Source organism: Thamnophis sirtalis, unplaced genomic scaffold (genome assembly GCF_051295495.1).
Source record: "Thamnophis sirtalis isolate CommonGarterSnake01/CBP01778 unplaced genomic scaffold, rThaSir2_p1.2 scaffold_3, whole genome shotgun sequence".
NCBI lineage: Eukaryota > Metazoa > Chordata > Lepidosauria > Squamata > Natricidae > Thamnophis > Thamnophis sirtalis.
Genome location: NW_028261383.1, coordinates 168,786,689 through 168,807,212, shown reverse-complemented (window position 1 = coordinate 168,807,212; position 20,524 = coordinate 168,786,689). Strand labels below are relative to the sequence as shown.

The 20,524-nt window shown below is 44.9% G+C and overlaps 1 protein-coding gene across 2 annotated transcripts in view; it reads left to right on the top strand.

The window, feature by feature from the left end:
• The first annotated feature begins 390 nt into the window (after positions 1–390).
• Positions 391–20,524, top strand: part of ABCD1 (ATP binding cassette subfamily D member 1) — a 31,331-nt gene continuing 11,197 nt past the window's right edge. For both annotated transcript variants that reach the window (XR_015696075.1, XM_087710861.1), the window contains exons 1-6: positions 391–1,466; positions 6,164–6,344; positions 10,526–10,668; positions 13,870–14,038; positions 17,411–17,505; positions 20,308–20,453. Coding sequence is in view for 1 of the 2 variants with exons in the window: in XM_087710861.1 (XP_087566987.1) it covers positions 528–1,466; positions 6,164–6,344; positions 10,526–10,668; positions 13,870–14,038; positions 17,411–17,505; positions 20,308–20,453 (1,673 nt within the window). In the remaining variant the exon portion in view is untranslated. The remainder of the gene's footprint in view (positions 1,467–6,163; positions 6,345–10,525; positions 10,669–13,869; positions 14,039–17,410; positions 17,506–20,307; positions 20,454–20,524) is intronic.

Sequence of the window (20,524 nt, the reverse complement as noted above, 5' to 3'; positions counted from 1 at the left end):
GGTTGAGAAACACTGCAATGGATGATGCACAGCAATTCCAAAGCAAACTTATCCCTTTGCAAAACTACGACAGCGCATTGATTTCTTTGCAGGCGTGACGGCAGGAACCCATTTATAGCCAAGGCTTTGGAGAAGCGGGGTCCGAACCCGGACAGCAAGGATAGGGGAGCAACGTGACGTCACGGGACCCTTTCCGAAACTTGGCGGGTTTTGTTTTTTTTGCTTTCTCTCCGAACGCAGAAGTGTAGAAACCGCCTCTTTCCCGGCCACGCCCTCTACCGGCCACCTGTAGAAACGTCCTCCCTATCTCGTCCTCTCTATGGTCTGAGGGATGGCCGTTCTCCAGTCCCCTCCCACTCTTGTCACTGGGCGTTGGGCGGGGGGGGGGACCGAGAGCCGATTCCCGGCTGGCCAGCCAGCCCGCCCAGCAGCTCCAGTTTTGCCGGAGGACGCTGCCTTCTTGCTGGAGAGGGAGAAAAAAGCAGAAGCGCGAAGCGGAGGCGCTGCCTCCCCAGCCCCTCGAGACCATGCCCTTCGCCCCAGCCAAAGTAGCCACCCGGCTGAGCCAAGGAATCACCGCCAAAAGGGCAGCCGTGGCACTGTTGCTGGCAGCCTATGGGGCCAGGAAGCTGTACCCCATCCTGCGGAGGCAGTGGGCTGCCTCGGTCCTCCAAGTGGATGCAGAGACCGCCAGCCCCAGGGAGTCAAATGCAAAGTGGGGGGAACTCGAGGTGGACGGTGCATCATCATCATCACCCCCTGGTGTGAACAAGGTGTTTTTCCTCCGTCTCCTGCGGCTCCTGAGGTTGCTGTTCCCGGGGCCACTCTGCCGGCAGACAGGACTCCTGGCCTTGCATTCAGCTGCCCTTGCTAGCCGCACCTTCCTCTCGGTTTACGTGGCCCAGCTGGACGGGCGCTTGGCCCGCTCCATTGTCCGTAAGAACCCACGGGACTTTGCGTGGCAGCTTCTCCAGTGGCTCCTCATTGCCCTGCCCGCTACTTTTGTCAACAGTGCCATTCGGTACCTGGAAGGACAACTGAGCCTGGCCTTCCGGGGATGCTTAGTGGACCATGCCTACCGGCTCTACTTTGAGGGTCAGACCTACTACCGGGTCAGCAACATGGATGGGCGGTTGCGTAACCCGGACCAGTCGCTCACCGAAGATTTGGTGGCCTTCGCTAATGCCGTGGCCCACCTCTACTCAAACTTGACCAAGCCTGTCCTTGATCTCATTGTGACTTCCTATACCTTGGTCAGTTCCGCTAGATCCAAGGGGGCTGACACAGCCTGGCCCTCGCTTATTGCTGGTTTGGTGGTCTGCATCACTGCCAAGGTGCTACGTGCCTGTTCGCCAAAGTTTGGCCAACTGGTGGCCGAGGAAGCACGACAGAAAGGAGAGCTGCGCTACATGCATTCTCGGGTGGTGGCCAATTCCGAAGAGATTGCCTTCTACGGTGGGCATAAGGTAAAGTAGGAGGCAGCATGCCAATATTCTTTAGTAGAAAAGGATGGTTTAGGTTGTTAGGAAGAGGAAGTCCGTGGGCTATTTGGACACTTCTGATTCTAAATGAGGAATGACAACAGTCTAATTAGAAAAGGAGAGAGAAAATACTGTGTTTTTATTTTCTGCCTTAGTAATTTACCACCATCTCTTGTAAGAACTATGCCAAAAGTCCCCACAGCTAACTCTGTTTCGATTCTGCCTTAGGTGAAATGAAGCTGCCCCAAAACATATTTAGACCAGCACCCTTGTTTACTTCCTTCCTTTTGTTGTCTCCTTGAATATGTCCCCAGGCTCATCTAGGGCTCTAACCTTGATTATAATCTATAATCTGTCCTTGTCATTTTCAACTTCCCGCAAAAATCTTTCTTAGTTTCTGTTGATCCTACCTAATTCAAACAGTTGAAGTAGCCTGAAGGCCTTCTAAGTTTGGCACCGGCTTGTCTTTTAATGTTTCCTACATTCCCAGGCAGAGGAGTGAACTGAAGGGCAGTAAATGTGTATGGTGTGGGGAATTTCTGATCCCCAAATATAGCAATAAGACACACCAGCAAGGAATATCGGTGTAAATCAAAGCTCCTGTTGATAAAGAATGGAGAAAGAAAGGATGTTTTAACACCAGGAAAGAGAATTTGATATTAATAATCATAACTTTCATTCCAAGACCAAACCTCTCTTTCTGTAGTAGCTTCTCTCCATAATTAAGAGTCACTTAAAGTCATATTTGCACAAAAATCACAAGCAAATGGGAACAGATTGTTTTCTTCCCCTTTTCAAGGTTCACCTCGAATTTAAAAAAAAAGAATCAAAATGCAACAGTTGTTTTTTAAAGCAGTGGTCCCCAACCTTTTTATCGCCGCGGACCAGTCAGCCTTTGATAATTTTACCGTGGCCCGCTGAGCGCGTGCAGGGGTGGGGGGGCGTTGTTCGCGACGACACATTGATTGTTTATATATCAGATTGTTTTGATTACTACCATAATATGAGCTAAAAATATATCAAGCAAATATTTCCATGATGCTTTTTTGTAAAAGAAAAAATGGGGGAATACAAACATACTTTTTAAATCCACCTTCCCAATTCAACACCTGAATCATATCCCACCTTCCATTTTGTATGTAGATTTTAAGGAATAAACAGTACTATGGAAAGTCAAAAACTTTTTATATGAATTGTGAGCATGTTATGGTGCCACACATTTAGATCTCCAAAGACTCATTTTTACTTTGAATCAAAGCAGCATATAAATTATTTACCCTCCTTAATTCATTCCATCATCAATTAAATGACTTTCTTTATAGTTCATTTTCTCTCTCCTCTGGAACAAAATTAGGCACGATAAGTTCTAATGAAGATGTCACTGGTTTGCAGATCCAATTATGAATTCCATAACTTTCCCAGGATGCTTTGGCCCAAAATGCATTTCAAATGCGAAATTTTGGAAGAGAGGCAAGAGACTTCAGGCACCGAGCCCCCACCCCTGGCTGCGGCAACTGGAGCGGGCGGGAGGCAGGGAAGGGGTGGGCAAGACCGCCGCTTTTCCACCGTGCGCTGCAATAGCGGCAGCGGCGGCCTGAATCTGGCGACTGCCCCTCACCACCTCAGGCGGCGCTCATACCCTCCTCTTTCCTGCGCTACCGTTAGACTCCTCTCAGCCCCCCACCCACGCCTGCGGAGGGCGCACGCGCGCCAAAATCGCGCACCCCCCATCTCCCCTCAAAAGATTCCCCCTGCCCTCGGCTGCCCGACGTTTTCTCTCTCTCTCTCTACCTCTCTCGCCGTTCCTTCTCACAAGCCAAGGCCGGGCGGGGAAGCGCCGTCTCCGTCCCGGGCGCGCCGCCCCTCCCTGGGCAACTCGGAGACGACTGAGCCGCTTTTTCTCCAACCGCGCCGCGCGATCCTTGCCAATGCCGGGCGCCACATAGACGAAGTAGAGGAACGAGGATGCCCCCGGCCGCTGCGCGGCCCGGTGCCAGGTACTCCACGGCCCGGCACCGGTCCGCGGACCGGGGGTTGGGGACCACTGTTTTAAAGCAATGGCTCCATAATATCCCATGACCAGCATTAGACATAACAACATTTGTTACGTGATGTTATGTGATGTCTGTGTTGTATCCGCTATGGGACTTTGTAAAGGACATAGGGATGTTTAGAGGATTCTTAGAGGCATGTATTTATTCTGTAGTTAGCCATTTGTGACTTTTGAGTTAATCTTTGCAGTTTGTTACCTGTTTGTATATAAAAGCTACAGTAGAAGGACTGTAATTCAGAGTGAATGTAGGCATATACCACAGAGCTAACCTAATGATTCCTTTATGCTGTGCCTGATATGGATGAGGAAATATCAATTAAACTACATTAGGATTCATGGAATTCTGATCTAAAGGCTATATTCTCTGAGAGATGAATAAGGCCTGAAGAAGGTGTAGGAGAGAGAGAGAGAGATTGAGATTTATTAGATTTATATGCCGCCCTTCTCCCAAGGACTCAGGGCGGCGTACAACAATTAAAAGAAACACCATAATACAAAAGTTAAAAAAAAATTAAATGGAATATTCCAAACCCAATTAAAATTGGGTTGTTGTTTTTTAAAAAAAAATCGAATTAAAATTAACAGTGATCAATAATTTATTTTGTTTTGTTCAGGCCAGGCTGGCTTGCTGGAAAAGCCAACTTTTTAGGGCGTGTCGGAAGGACCGGAGGTCAGGGATTATACGATTATGCTCCCGGGGCAGCTCATTCCAGAGGGAAGGCGCTCCCACAGAGAAGGCTCTCCCCCTGGGGGTCGCTAGCCGACACTGTCTGGCCGACGGTACCCTGAGGAGGCCAACTCTGTGGGATTGCACTGGACGATGGGAGAGAAGATAAACATTAGATAAGAAAATGCATATATGAATTAGAAAAGATAAGAAAATGGACAAAGGGGCTGCAATTTTATATTCTTAACTAAAATTGGGATGGGGAGAGTTCCACTGAACTCAATTGCAAGTAAGAGATTTTTAGAACTTTGCTGTAGAACAACTAAAGTTAGAATTCTTCTCCTTCATTTTCATCTGTTTATATGGGCTATGTGATTAAGGGCTATGAGTTCTAGTTAGGCATGAAAGCCGACTGAATGACTTTGAGCAAATCACTCTCTCAGCCCAACTCACCTCACAAGGTGGTTGCGGTGGGGAAAACAGGAGGAGGGAAGTATATTGGATACTCTTAAATTGTTTAAAAAATAATACAGGTGGGATAGGCTATTAATAAGTAATTTAACCCTTCTGCAAAGTGAGAGGGACAATCTGGTGCAGTTCATTCATTGAGAGATACTGATGACAGCAAACCTCTTTCTTTTTTTTTTATCCATTCCTGTTTTTTCACAACAGCTTAGCTGAAGAAACAGAAACTCATGTACGATACTTTCCTTGGAATAGAGGTAGCGGTGCTTTTTTTAAAATACTGTTTAAAAATGTTTTGAGTGACAGAAGGAAAATTAAAACCTGAAGCATCTCTATTCTGTTGTATTTGAGTTTAATGCAAATCTATAATTAAGATGTTAGGGATTGGTTAATTTCTCTGTTATCATGTTATCACATCATTGCACTAAACCTCAAGTTGGAATTAACCCATAGCGATAAGAATTAATCCATAGTGTTGTCTACATGATAGACAACAAGGGGATGATTAAATCTTCTACTTCTTTTTAAAAATCTTTTTCATATATCCTGTTTCAACTTCTTTAAAGACAGGCTGCTGATCTGAGTTCTAATAGGTGGTTTTTTTTTCCTGCCATAGAAATAAAGAGTAAAACTTCAGTGTATATAAATATACACTGAAGAAGGCACTGACTCTAGTGGGTAATAATTTGGCTGTAACTTCTCATATGTGTAGAAATAATAACAAACTAAATTATTTATCTGGGGTTCTCTTGACTCCTAGGTTTATTTGCTCTGCACCTAATTTGCATATTATAGTAATTCATGGTATTTTTTTCATCTTGGTTTATTCAATAAACTACAATTGCCTAAATCAAACAACATTCAATGTTATAAATTCTGATTACAGACCATTATGTCTAGATTCACACAATATACTAACCCATTGTGATTATTTTTTTTTGAGTTTCATATGATTTGTGAACCCAGCCTATAAGAACAGGTGTCTCCCTCAATCTAATTTTCTAATTCATTTGGCTCTTATTCTTCGCTCTGATCCAGGAATACGTCAATTAGTCTATGTGCCTCTTTGGTACATTTACATTGTTAAAATAAAAGCTATAAGGAGTTGTCTTTATCTGTGTGACCCGACAAATGCGCGCCCGACAACAGCGTGCCGACAAAACCGCGGTGATAAAACCGCGACGTCGACAGCGCGCCCACAAAGGCGTGCCGACAAAAGAGCGCCGACAGAAGCGCGATTATGGTTAAGGTAAGGGTTAGGGTTAGGTTCAGGGTTAGGTTCAGGGTTAGGTTTAGGGTTACCTTTAGGGTTAGGTTTAGAGCTTGCTTCTGTTGGCGCGCTGTTGTCGGCGCGCTTCTGTGCTCATTCGTCGGCGCGATTTTGAACTCGCGGTTTTCTCCCCGTGATTTTTGTCGAGCGCACATTTGTCGGTGAACCCTTTATCTGTGTGGTTGTAAACCTCAAGCCATTTTGTATCCTCCTGCTACTCTCTTTAGGTGGAGCTGTCCCTTCTGCGGCATTGTTATCATCAGCTGGCCTCTAAAATCAATGTGCTGCTTCTGGAGAGACTCTGGTATGTGATGCTGGAACAGTTCCTTATGAAGTATGTGTGGAGTGCTGCTGGGCTAGTCATGGTGGCCGTACCGATCATCACTGCTACTGGCTACTCTGAAACAGGTGAGGATTGGAGAAAGAAGCAAAAAACACGGCTCTTCGGTGAGCAACATAGCCCAAAAATGGACATTTAAGCTCACATGTTAACAGGCAGGAGTTGGAAGAGGATGATCAATACGGAATCATTAGGATGTTTTCAAGATGATGGCTGAAGCACTACTTGCTAATTCACTGGAAAACGTAGGGCAGAATAGCTCAGGGCAATTTCTCATTGGCTCATTATCTACAGGTCTCAGATAAGCCATTTCCACACTAGTGATTGGTGGTGTTACCCAACCATTCCTCTGTCACTATATCGTGATGACAATGGCTGGGTGATGTAGAGATATGGATTCATGGTGGTCACAAGTGTCTGTAGCATCGCGTCAGTACCTCCTTAAAGCTAACGTGCTTTTTCCCCCCTATAAGTGCAGGGCAACAGCTGCATGATCCCAAGTAAAGACATACTAGTTTAAAGGAATTGCTATGTGCACTCGTGACCCGTCAAAACCACGGTCCACTAAAGCGCGCCCGATCAAAGCGCGTACGTGACGTCATCAGCAGCGCGACAAATAAAATTAAAAATAAATTAAATTAAAATTAAAATAAAATTAAAGCAAGCTGATTCACATAAAGGTAAGGGTTAGGGTAAGGGTTAGGGTTAGGTTAAGGGTTAGGGTTAGGTTTAGGGTTACGTTAAGCGTTAGGGTTAGGTTTAGTGTTAGGTTAAGGGTTAGCGTTAGGTTTAGCGTTACGTTTAGGGTTAGGTTTAGGGTTAGGTTAAGGGTTAGGCTTAGGGTTAGGTTTAGGGTTAGGTTTGGGGGGGTTAGGGTAAGGTTTTCACGTTAATTTTAAATTTACCGCTCACAGCGTGCCATTTTCGTCACGCTGTGATGACATCACGTACGCGCTTTCGTCGAGCGCGCTTTAGTCTACCGCGGATTTGTGGTGGAACCATGTGCATTTACACATGCACTCCAATTCATCCTTTTCCCTCTCAGATCCAGACATCTGGAATCACTAGTATGGAAACAGTCACAGGAAAATGCAGCCAAGCACAGAAAGATGCACTTATGCTAGTGGAAAACTGAACAGATAGGGGAGAACTGCAACAGCCAGTGGTTTTATTGTGCAACACCTGAGAGCAAAAGCGGGTTGTCTGAACATCGAAGTCTTTAAACCATCACAATCTTTTCAAGATTGGAATAAATATTTCGCAGCTACCAAATATTTGGCCCGGGAGCGTATTTATCTATGCCTGCTTGTTTTCACCTGTAACCTTGTTCTTGGTGCTGTTTCACAGCAAGCACTTGCTCCGAACTCCACTTTGACAAGTAGTGGAAAGGAAGAGGTAACTTAAGATTAAGATTTAAGATTTAATTTATTTGTATGCCGCCCTTCTCCGGGAGGGACTCAGGGCGGCGAACAACTCAAAAGGGGAAAGGGGATACAAACACAATACACGTAATTAAAATACACAAGAGTCATACAGCCATACAAGTCGAGAGGGGAGGGGAACTCATCAACCCCAGGCCTGCCGGCACAGCCAGGTTTTGACGGCTTTCCGGAAGGCCTGGAGAGGGGTGAGGGTCCGAATCTCTGCGGGGAGTTCATTCAAAGGGCCGGAGCTGCAACAGAGAAGGCCCTCCCCCGGGTTGTAGCCAGATGGCATTGGCTGGTAGACGGAACCCGGAGGAGGCCGACCCTGTGCGATCTAACGGGTCTGTGGGAGGTAATTGGCAGCAGGCGGTCTCTCAAGTACCCAGGTCCAATACCATATACAACTATATAAGAAGTGGCCAGCAAGACTCCAGATGACCACTATATGCCAGCAGAGAGTTTTCTGTATATGTATCTCTTTCCTTAATTTTCCAGCTGTGATTGGGTAGCCATTGTAAAGGAGCAAGAGGAAAAACAGGAAGGGGTGTTGGGATAAGGGAGTCAAGCTTTCCCCCATCAGCTGGTTCTCCACTAATTCTCAAATACCTTGGTTTTTCATTTAAAAGCTTAAAATCATTCATTATTCCCCTCTTGATGGTTCCCTCTAGCAGGTTTTTTTTCCCCCAGTAAGGCCAAAGAATTTGAAAGAACACAATAAATTTTGTAAACAAAAATGGTGACAGTTCACAAAAAATACTAGGTACAAATAAAAATGCACATTATTTCGATAGCAAGGGAGATAAAGCAGGAATGGTGAAACTGATTATTTAAAGAGGAAAACGTGTTCATATTTGGATATCACTTCTGGAACCTCTGCTTGTGAAGAAAAAAAATGAAACTTTGATCTTGGTTTTTGTTGATTAGAAAGATTTGGTGCTGTAGAAATGGCTAGTTACACATTAATATGTAAAAGCAAAAAGTTGTGGTTGGAGTGTGTTTACCTTGAACTGTACTAGGAAGAGTTAGAAGTCAATGACTTCTTTTTTTTCTCTTCTCCCTTATATTTCACACCCCCTTTTCCCTGTTCCCTTTCCCTCCTTTGATTTCCTACTTTCTTTACTTCTTTTTGTATTTTATATAATAAAATACAAAATGATAAATGCGGTTTGTATAAATACAATTACCTCTTCATGGAGACCATGTACAGGTAGTCCTTGAATATTAGACCCAAAATGGAACCTGCATAGTACAGTTGGAGTCAGGAGGGCTACTCTTCCTGATGCATTTGTTAAATGAACACACGTTAAACCAACACACAGGTTGTTAAGTGGAGCAAGGATGGGGGAGAGCCTGGAGGGGGAGGGGGCTGGTGTAGGCACAAGTCAGAGGTGGGTTCCTACTAATTCGCACCTATTCGGTAGAACCGGTTCGTCAAATCTACCGAACCGGTTAGAAGAGGTTCCACCAGTGGACCCGGAAAGCAGGCCACACCTACAGAAGAGGTTCCAAAACTTTTTGAAACCCACCACTGGTCCTTGGATATGATTATTCTACACTATCATGCTCATATTTATAAACCTCAGTGCCTCTGTGAAAGGTAAGGATGACTACTGCGTTTGTGGTGCAATCAGAACATTGCGTGTGTTGAAGTTGTTTTAACGCAAACCAAAGATGCCTTTTAAAAAACAAGTTTACATCCTATTCTTATGCAGGCCAGTGCTGGGTGTGAGGTAATTTAAGGTGGTTCTGACAAGTGTCGTCGGCATCTTCATATCCGGTCACAGGGGCGGCAAGCCACTCCCATCCGGTCACAGGGGCGGCAAGCCACTCCCACGAAGGAGGCCACACCCACAGAGTAGATTCGAACAATTTTTGAAACCCACCACTGGCACAAGTCCACCTGCTTCAGATCGCCCAAGGCCTCACACACACACACCCACAGTACCATGTTCTGTGGACAACAGTACCATGTTTATAAGACTGTAAACATGCCTAACATTTGTAGAACTGATATGAACAGAGCTTATGTTTATACCGGGTTTTGTAGATAATTTATATCAAAGTTATGGCTCTTTTCTCAAATGAACCAGATTTATGGTGTTCAGCAGATTTAACTCTGATAAATTTCGGTGCTTGCTCTGCTTTCTTGGAGACCTCACCCACCTGCTTGGGCCTCCTCCCACCTTGTCACCTATTGTCCACTTACCTTTTGAAGATCTTCAGAGCTCAGGAGATCTGGAGAAGGAAAAAGTATATGGGCCACACCATTCCTGGGCCACATGACACAATCCCACAAGCAGCCCTCTGCAGTGGACATAACTTCAGGATTGGGTCATAAGTACCTTTTAGAGGGGAGGGGGGGTCTGTCATAACTTTGAAGGGTGACCAGTCTTAAGTCAAGGAGTATCGATATTCACTTCCTTCGTGTTATAATTTTTTCACCTGCTAGTGGTCCCAAATACATATAACAAGGAAAACGATTAAACTATGTAAAACCTTCCTTCACAATTCAGTTTTAAATCCCGCGCGAGAAATCTTTGAAGGATTAAGGGAAACCTAAAGAATGAAACAGGTGTCTTCTTCATGAAGCTTTATTACAGAACATGTTTAAGGCAACATTTGGACTATTACTTATTTGGACTATTAATAGTTTCGTGGAGGAATGCCTTTTTTTGTTTTCAGCCCCCATCACAGGAGGGCTCCCATGCTGGCATTTTCAACAGGTGCCAAGACTTCAGCATGAATAAGGGACCTTGGATCAGTCAGGGGAGAAGTTGAGATAAATGTTCCAGCTTTTCCTCCCTATCACCATTTTCTTCCCCCAGATTCAGAGGCGGTGAAACAAGCGGCGCTGGAAATGGACGAGCAAGAATTGGTAAGCTTGAGGACCGAGGCTTTTACCACAGCACGGAGTCTCTTGGCTGCTGGAGCTGATGCCACAGAGAGAGTCATCTCTTCCTACAAAGAGGTACAGATGCTCAGTTGCCTGGGGAAGAATTGGGTCAGTCTGATCTTCAGATGAAGGATGTAAATAAGGATATAAAGCCTCTATGTCTTTATAATCTCCCGAGATACAATTCTAAAAGGCACATACTCCCTAAAGCATAACCTGCATTCAGGCAGGGCTTCAGTCTTGCAAGTTCTGAAAGGCAGAAAGGCCTTGTATCAGCTATCGGTTGCTTCTTAATGGTTGGTTTGGTTGGTTGGTTTTATTATTTATAGGCTGCCCTTTTCCCTGAGGGGACTCAGGGCGGCTTACAATATATAGGGAGGGGAGTACAAGACAGTAAGACATAAAACAATACATAGTAAAAAAATAGTACACAACATTCATCATTCGGGTGGGGACGGATTACGATCTTTATCCCCAGGCCTGACGGGATAGCCAGGTCTTGAGGGCTGTGCGGAAGGTCTGGACGGTGGTGAGGGTACGAATCTCCACGGGGAGATCGTTCCAAAGGGTCGGAGCTACTACTGAAAAGGCTCTCCTCCGTGTAGTTGCCAGTCGACACTGACTGGCAGATGGAACTCGGAGGAGGCCTAATCTGTGCGATCTAATAGGTTGCAAGGAGGTAATTAGCAGGAGGCGGTCTCTCAATTAATATCCTTGAAATGGGAATTTTAGTAGTTTCCAGGAGCCATGGTTATGGTTTATTAAACTTGTATGCCGCCCTATTCCCAAGGGGACTCAGGGCGGCTAACAAACTCATAGGGGAGGGGGTAATACAGAAAACAAACAAGACAAACAGTTTCAATTACAAAAAACAGGTTAAAACTCATCAACAGCCACAACCATTCGAGTGGGGCTGGGAACTCATCAGCCCCAGGCCTGCCCGAACAGCCAGGTCTTAACGGCTTTGCGGAAAACCTGAAGGGTGGTGAGGGTCCGAATCTCCACGGGGAGATCGTTCCAGAGGGCCGGAGCAGCCATAGAGAAGGCCCTCCCCCAGGGGGGGTCGACAATCGACACTGGCTAGCCGATGGAATCCGGAGGAGGCCTATGACCTTGCACTGCTAATATTTCAAAAGAATAGTTTTCATCTGTTGCCACCTAGACAAACACACTGAATCCTACCATCCTTTATGTTCCTCTCTTCAGAATAGCATAGTAAATATAGTATTCATTTCTGAGTAGACATTCGCAGGAACTGGGTAGATCTCTCTCACCTTCTCTATGGCTATCAGATCAGGTTGCACAAATCAAGATGGTCATTAGGGGACAGGAAAGAGACACAGAAGCCTGTCCTTGCTACCATCTAGTGGTTGTCTGAATTTTCAGCCAGGATCTAACAATCAGGCCAACATTGGCCCTCTTCATACGTTATGCTAGCACCAAAGCCGATGCACACCATTGGGGTTTAATGTCAAGCCATCTGTCAGGCTTATCAATCATATTGATGTAATCCCTATTTTACCTCCTTTCAAAATAACACTGATGTGATACTTGTTTTGTAAACAACATTTAATTTCACAGAGAACAAGTTTGGTATAGTGGTGAAGGTGCTCGCCTAGAAACCAGGAGACTCTGTATTCTAGGCCTCCCTTACTTATGAAAGATGGTTGGATAACTTTGGGCCAGGCACTCGTTCTGAGCCCACTTCATAGAATAATTGTGGAGAAAATAGGAGACAGGAATATTAAATATGGTCACTGCCTGACCAAAACATTCTTCGCAGTTTGGTCCTCATTCATTCATCCTATCTATCTATCTATCTCATCTATCTATCTATCTATCTATCTATCTATCTATCTATCTATCTATCTATCTATCTATCTATCATCATCTATCTATTAAAAAAATTCAAAACACATCTTTCATATGGATCACTCATTCGGCCCATATTCATTCAATACCCATTAATCTTGGCCTTATTTTTTCTTGTTTTGCAATATACACTCCTAAAGTACCCCATTTCTGCTGTATTTGATTGATTGACTGATTGATTGCATGTATATCCCTCTCCTCCTGAAGCTTAAATAGTTTACATGAGGATCTTTCCTAATTTCACCTCATAAGAACTGCTGAAGACTTAGAGAGAAACTAACCAAAATGATTCAGTGAGCTGCATAGGTGACTTGGACGGACTTGGATTTTAAGTCTAGAACCACAACCAGTATATTGGGTTTCTATTGTATACCTCCCAAGACCCTAGAAAAATCCGACATCAAAATTGCCTTTGTATTGGCGAGGCTTATAAATGTAACAAGAAAAATAAAAAGTCGAGATGTTCATGGAAGAGGAAGTTTTTCGGTTGAATTGCTGATGGGAGAGGCAGATTGAATATTTTAAATACAGGAACAGAATGTAAATGAGAGGTGGTTGCATCAATTGAATAATTCAGTAATCCCAGTAGTAAACATGAGGCACTACTTTGTGGGTTCAGGGAGATACTGGTTACACCCATTTGTCTTCTGCTTGCTACAGTCCTAATTGTCAGTTTGATTATATCTTACGGATACCTTTTGCAAATATGGTCTGTATGATTTCATATGTCTCCAGTGCAGTAAGAGCACTGGAGGCATATGATAAATGCATTGAACATTATTCTGGCCTGTTGTGAACAGAGACCGTGACCCGTCAAAACCGCGGTCCACTAAAGCGCGCCCGATTAAAGCGCGTACCTGACGTCATCAGCAGCGCGACAAATAAAATTAAAAATAAGTTAAATTTAAATTAAAATAAAATTAAAGCAAGCCGATTCACATAAAGGTAAGGGTTAGGGTTAGGGTTAGGTTAAGGGTTAGGGTTAGGTTTAGGGTTACGTTAAACGTTAGGGTTAGGGTTAGGGTTAGGTTAAGTGTTAGCGTTAGGTTTAGCGTTAGGTTAAGGGTTAGGTTTAGGGTTAGGTTTAGGGTTAGGTTAAGGGTTAGGCTTAGGGTTAGGTTTAGGGTTAGGTTTGGGGGGGTTAGGTTTAGATTTACGCGTTATTTTTAAATTTACCGCTCACAGCGTGCTGTTTTCGTCACGCTATGATGACATCACGTACGTGCTTTCGTCGAGCGCGCTTTAGTCTACCGCGGTTTTGTGGTGGAACCAACAGAGGCAGGCTTCAGAAAACAACCACCAGTGAATGGCCACTACCTCAACCCCTGGCAAAAGGTCTAACCATTGATATGTGGGTTCCCATTCCAGATGTCAATGAATTGCAGTTGTGCCTTTCTTCTCTAGGCAACTGAACTAGCAGGCTACACGGCTCGTGTGTATGAGATGTTCCAGGTCTTTGAGGATGTGAAATGCTGCAACTTCCGACGCCCCGGAGAGCTTGATGAAGGCCAAGCTCAGGCTGGGACAGTTATGAAACATGGTATGCGTGTCGAGGGCTCACTCCAGATCCAAGGTATGTCTATCCCTGCAGCTGATTTGGCAACGGCGTCCTGCTAGATAAAAGATTTAGTGCCAGAAACTTAATTTAACAAGGATCAAATTAAAGACTGTAGCCTTGGACACTCAAATTTAATTAAATATTTTGTTTATTGATGAAAGAAGATATAATGGCTGCCACTCCTGTGGCTGTAGTTGCAGACATCCAGAAAGCAGACATCTTCTAAGTAAATAGGCAGAAGCTCGGCAGTCTATGCTGTGGATTTGCTGAAAACATTTATACCCTGCTGTTTAGCCTGAGTGACTCCTAGCAAAGCTTATATAAGAATAGAAACAGTCAATCCCTGCGCTCAGCCTGTCAGTCTATAAATATATGACACAGGAGGGAAAATAAATAGGACACACCCACTCTTAATAATTCACCATTCCTGCAGCGGCCAGTTGTAATGTCAGTGGGATGCTCCAGAAGGCCTAGAAGATGATACCTTCAGCTGCAGAAGACATGGTTTTGTTGCTCTCTTCCCAGTAGATCTTATAAGAGGTGTGTGTGTGTGTGTGTGTGTGTGTGTGTAAAAGGCCTCAGCAACAGAGAGGAGAAATGCTGGCTTGTCTCACACATCACAGTGAGATGAAAATGTGGCTTATTGGATGTTGGTTTGGTTTATTGCCACCGTGGTTTGAAAACCATAGTTAGGATTACTGGGTACTTGAGAGACCGCCTACTGCCAATCACCTCCACTAGACCGATCAGATCCCACAGATTAGGCCTCCGAATTCCATCCGCCGGCCAATGTCGACTGGCGACTACCCAGAGGAGAGCCTTCTCTGTGGCTGCTCCGACCCTCTGGAACGAACTTCCCGTGGAGATTCGAACCCTCACCACCCTCCAGACCTTCCACAAAGGCTTTAAAACCTGGCTATTCCGACAGGCCTGGGGCTAAAAAGCTTCTGCCCCCCCTTCTCGAATGGTATGGTTGTTGTGTGTTTTTAAATTGTGTACTGTTATGTTTGTTTTTTTACCCCCTGTCTGTACCCCTTCCTGGACTGAATTGTGAGCCGCCCTGAGTCCCCTTCGGGGAAAAGGGCGGCATATAAATGAAATAAATCCTAATCCTAATCTAATCAATTGGGGTTTATTCAGGAAACCAGTTAAATAAACTGTATCTTAACACAACGTATAAAACACATTTATGGCCTGATACTTTTCTGTCCCCCACGCTAAATTCTAAATTGTCTTAAAAGAATCAAAATAAGTTTCCCCTGGGGATATGGGTTTTTGTGTTGTTGTTTTTTTGGCCTCACATTTCCTGAATGTTTAGGCTGGCTGCGGGCCATCCAACCGTCTATTTTTTACTTCCAAGGGCAGTTGGTGGAATCCAGAGAGACTTAATATAATTTAAGCGTAATATCTGCGAAAGAATCGAATGGTTTTTCTTAATCTGGCCCTCTCCAGATACCTGGGACTCTCTTCTCCAAATAGCTCTGAGCCTCTGACCATACTGTATGGAAGCAATGGATGTTGTAGTCTAGCTTGTCGAGAACAGGGGTCCCCAACCCTCGGTCCGTGGACCGGCACCATTTCCCAGCATGCCAAAAAACGCTCCGTGCAAACAAGTGAAGCCCCACCCATGGGATGCAGGCAACACACGAAATCACAACCTCGCTGGTCCATGGAAAAACCTCTCTCCATGGAACTGGTCCTTGGTGTCCAAAAGGTCTCGAGGGAAACAACTTAGGGAAGACTGCAGTAGATTCTTCCCAATCTTACATGTCCTTCTCTGAGGTCAACCGAGGTTGTGTAAATTATGCAAGGTCAGCATATTTGAAGGATATACATTTCATAATCTACTTTTGCAAAAGTTCCTCCTATGTTATTGGTATTAGTTCTGCTTGCCTAAACTTTAGTAATGTTCTGCCTAAAATTACCTGTCATTGCCTTGTTCAGATACAGCTTTACAGCTTCCCCCGCCTCCTCTATATGCCTTCAGAGATGATTGCTATAATATTCAATATAGTTGTAGAAGTAAGATGATGTGATGCCTTCAGGCTTTCCCTGCTCCTTGTTCAATGTTTTATAGATCTATCGTTTTCACTTATTTGGGGGTGGGGGGGTGTAACCTTACTATATAATTGGATACCTATTTGCTAGGCTCAATTCAGATGAGCTAAGATATATCTTATGGGAAATGTGCCAGGTATTGAGGCCTATTATCACACTCCAATTTTTTAAAAATAAATATGAAACGGTATGCAGCAAAGAATCAGATTTTATTGCAATTTTTGTTTATAAAATTCCATCTGCTGGTCAATGCCGACTGGCAACCACGCGGAGGAGGGCCTTCTCGGTGGTTGCTCCGACCCTATGGAACGATCTCCCCGTGGAGATTCGTACCCTCACCACCCTCCAGACCTTCCGCACAGCCCTTAGAATCTGGCTATCCCGTCAGGCCTGGGGCTAAGATTGTAACCCGCCCGAATGTATGAATGTTGTGTTTTAATTATGTACTGTCTTATTTGTAAAAAGTTTGTTTCCCCCTTTCCTTTTGGAGTGTGAGCCGCCCTGAGTCCCCTCAGGGAAAAGGGCGGCATATAAATATAAATAAAACTCTAAAAAAAAAAAAAAACTCTATAAGAATATTTCTGAATTCTACTCTAATTTTACAAAGCATTTTTAGAAAATAAAAATTGCCAGATTGCCACAGGGAAAAAATAGGGAAAAATTAGCAGAGGCTGTGAGGAACATCCTGCAAAGAGAGATTAGAAATAGATTGGGGAATAACTTTACCAGATCATCATCTGATGACTGGCTATTCTCTCTGTGGTACCCACTTAATAAACTGTAAATCCTCAACAGCAATAGCAATAGCAGTTAGACTTATATACCGCTTCATAGGGCTTTCAGCCCTCTCTAAGCGGTTTACAGAGTCAGCATATCGCCCCCACAGTCTGGGTCCTCATTTCACCCACCTCGGAAGGATGGAAGGCTGAGTCAACCTTGAGCCGGTGAGATTTGAACAGTCGAACTGCAGAACTGCAGTCAGCTGAAGTAGCCTGCAGTGCTGCATTTAACCACTGCGCCACCTGGGCTATAGCAGCCATGAACATGCCCACACACCAAGCTATAAAATCTCAGAAAGAGTCTGTGGTCTCAGGTTCCACCTATGTGAAATGAGTCGCAGAGAAAAAGAAATAATTGACAAAGGGTTAATTTATTTCTTTCTTTCTTTCTTTCTTTCTTTCTTTCTTTCTTTCTTTCTTTCTTTCTTTCTTTCTTTCTTTCTTTCTTTCTTTCTTTCTTTCTTTCTACAGAGAAGGTCAGCATCCCTTGCAATGAAATGCTTCTTTCATTGTGAATATAAGAACTCTTGTTATTTTCTTCTGCTTACAGGACATGTGATTGATGTTGATCATGGGATTGTCTGCGAAAACATCCCCATCATCACTCCCACCGGGGATGTGGTAGTCACCAGCCTCAATATCCGAGTAAGTGGTCAAGGCATCAGTATAGGGCAAATTGACTTCGTGGAGCCTGATGAACTCCAATGCCAAACAGCACGACTAATGGAAAGAGAATCTGGAAATTGTAGTTTGACCACTTTGGAAGTCCACGGGGAGGTGGTCTGAGTGAGTAATAGGAAGACTGGGACTGGGATAAGCAGCGCTGATGAAAGTTGAGATGTTATATTTCCTAATCTAACTGCATCAATGTGGGAAGCAATTTAAGATCACTTTCATCGAGTAAGGCCTTATGCAGATAATATTTTAATAGGCTCCTGCTATTCAGGAATTGGTAGGTGGCAATGCCAAGAAGCTTCTCCTCGGAAGTCTGTAAGTCAGCTTGTGAGCAAAGGCATAAGAAGCAGGCCTTCTCTGTTGCTGCTCCGGCCCTATGGAATGAGCTACCCCCAGAGATCCGGACCCTACCCACTCTCATGGCCTTCCGAAAAGCTATCAAAACCTGGCTTTTCCGGCAGGCCTGGGGCTGTTGACCTCTTGATTGAGGTCCAGCCCCCCCCCCCCCTTTGATTGGGTGCATGTTGTGTTTTCTTAATCTTGTTGTATCTTATTGTTTTAATCCTTTTTTAACATTTTTCATTTCTGTAAGCTGCCCGGAGTCCTCCGGGATTGGGCGGCCTATAAATTCAATAGATGAAATGAAATGAAATATTTGTATGGTTAGTTTATATCAGGGGTAGTCAACCTTTTTATACCTACTGCCCACTTTTGTATCTCTGTTAGTAGTAAAATTTTCTAACCGCCCACCAATTCCACAGCAATGGTGATTTTATGAAAACCTAATGAAAATGTTTTTAAATAATGCTATATTTTTTTTTTAAAAAGTCAATTAAATTTAAAAAAAGGAAAGTCCTTCAGTATCGGGCAAAACCCCTACCACCCACCATGAAAGCTGGAACGCCCACTAGTGGGCGGTAGGGACCAGGTTGACTACCACTGGTTTATATAGTAGTCCTGTTGGCAAACGTGTTAACTCTGCCTATGTTTTGCTGGCCATGGTCTCTCTTTGTCTGGACAAAGTCCTGACGTGGAATGGAGACAGGGTGTCAGGAGGCAACTGCAGGCATTCTGTTGGCTAGAATTCAGAGAAGAGCCGAGGTGGCACAGTGGTTAGGGTGCAGTACTGCAGGCCACTTCAGCTGACGGTTATCTGCAGTTCAGCGGTTCTAATCTCACCGGCTCAAGGTTGACTCAGCCTTCCATCCTTCCGAGGTGGGTGAAATGAGGACCCAGACTGTGGGGGCTATATGGTGACTCTGTAAACCGCTTAGAGAAGGCTGAAAGCCCTATGAAGCGGTATATAAGTCTCGTGACCCATCAAAACCGCGGTCCACTAAAGCGCGCCCAATTAAAGTGCGTACGTGACGTCATCAACAGCGCGACAAATATGACCGCGGAGAAAAAAGGGCGCTTTAAACGCTTTTAAAGCAAGCCGATTCACATAAAGGTAAGGGTTAGGGTTAGGGTTAGGGCTAGGGTTAGGGTTAGGTTTAGGGTTACGTTAAGCGTTAGGGTTAGGTTTAGGGTTAGGTTAAGGGTTAGCGTTAGGTTAAGGGTTAGGTATAGGGTTAGGTTTAGGGTTAGGTTTGGGGGGGTTAGGTTTAGATTTACGCGTTAATTTTAAGTTTACCGCTCACAGCGTGCTGTTTTCGTCGCGCTGTGATGACGTCACGTACGCGCTTTCGTCGAGCGCACTTTAGTCTACCGCGGTTTTGTGGTGGAACCTATAAGTCTAACTGCTATTGCTATTGCTAGAATGGGAGATCAAGCAGCAGCAGCAAAGGAGTACAGAAGGGGAAGGGCTAAGGCTAGGGAGTCTCGCCTCTTTCAGGGTCAGGTAGGATGACTTACGTGTTGAGGGGGGTCATGTGTGTTTTGATGGAACTGATAGGCAACATCTGGTCTTTATGATTTTGCAAGAAGACTCGGGAATGCAACAGGAGCTTGAGACCAGATTAAGAAGAGAGGTAGTGAGTTGATGGGGCTCAGTCAGAGATCGCTATTAGAGCACCAAATGGATAAAGTACGTTGCCTGGACAAATACAATTTCTATTGTAAACGTCGTTGGATATTGGGGGAGGCGGGAAGCTTGGATCCTGAGAAACAATTAAAGCTTCCAAGAAATGGGGTTGGGGGAAGGGGAATGGGGAGAGACTATTATTCCTATCGTTGTTGTTCGTCCAGGGGTGGGTTTCAACCGGTTCGCGGCGGTCCCTGCGAACCGGTTGGTCGGCGAACCCGGAAGTAAGTAACTTCCGGGAACGGCGACTGGCCCGCCCACCCGCCCACGCTCCTTACCCGGTTTTGACGAGTTCTGCGCTTCCACGCATGCGCAGGACGCATACAGCGCCTGCGCGATCCTCCAGGAGCAGCTGGAGCATCGCACAGACGCTAGTACGCATGCGTGCGCCGCGCACGTGCACGAGGACGCCGCCGGCCCCGTTCCAACCGAACCGGTTGGAACGGGGCGAGAAACCCACCCCTGTGTTCGTCACATAGTCAGCCAAATGTTCAGGCTGGATTTGGCATTTTTATCCATCTGTCAAGAGTTATCCAAGGACCTGGGATAGGCAGATGTTGTTTTCATAGGTATCATTGCAGGATGGATGCTGTTGGAAGTAAAAGCTGCCTTTGGCAGTTGACTGGTGATGATTTTTATCAAGGCTAGTGGTATTCAAGTGTTGCTCCAGATGTTTTGGGATGCCGTTGCTGTTATTATATTTTTATTCTTCCCTTTTCATATTTTGCCTCTGTGCTTCTCCCTTGCAGGTAGATGAAGGCATGCACCTCCTGATCACTGGGCCAAATGGCTGTGGGAAGAGTTCCCTTTTCCGGATCTTGGGTGGGCTTTGGCCAACCTACAATGGCACCCTCTACAAACCACCTCCTCATCGAATGTTTTACATTCCTCAGAGGTACAGTGGCTAGTACCGCAGGGGGAAGGTGGGGCACTGGGGACCAAATAATAGGGAGCTTGGCCCTCTTG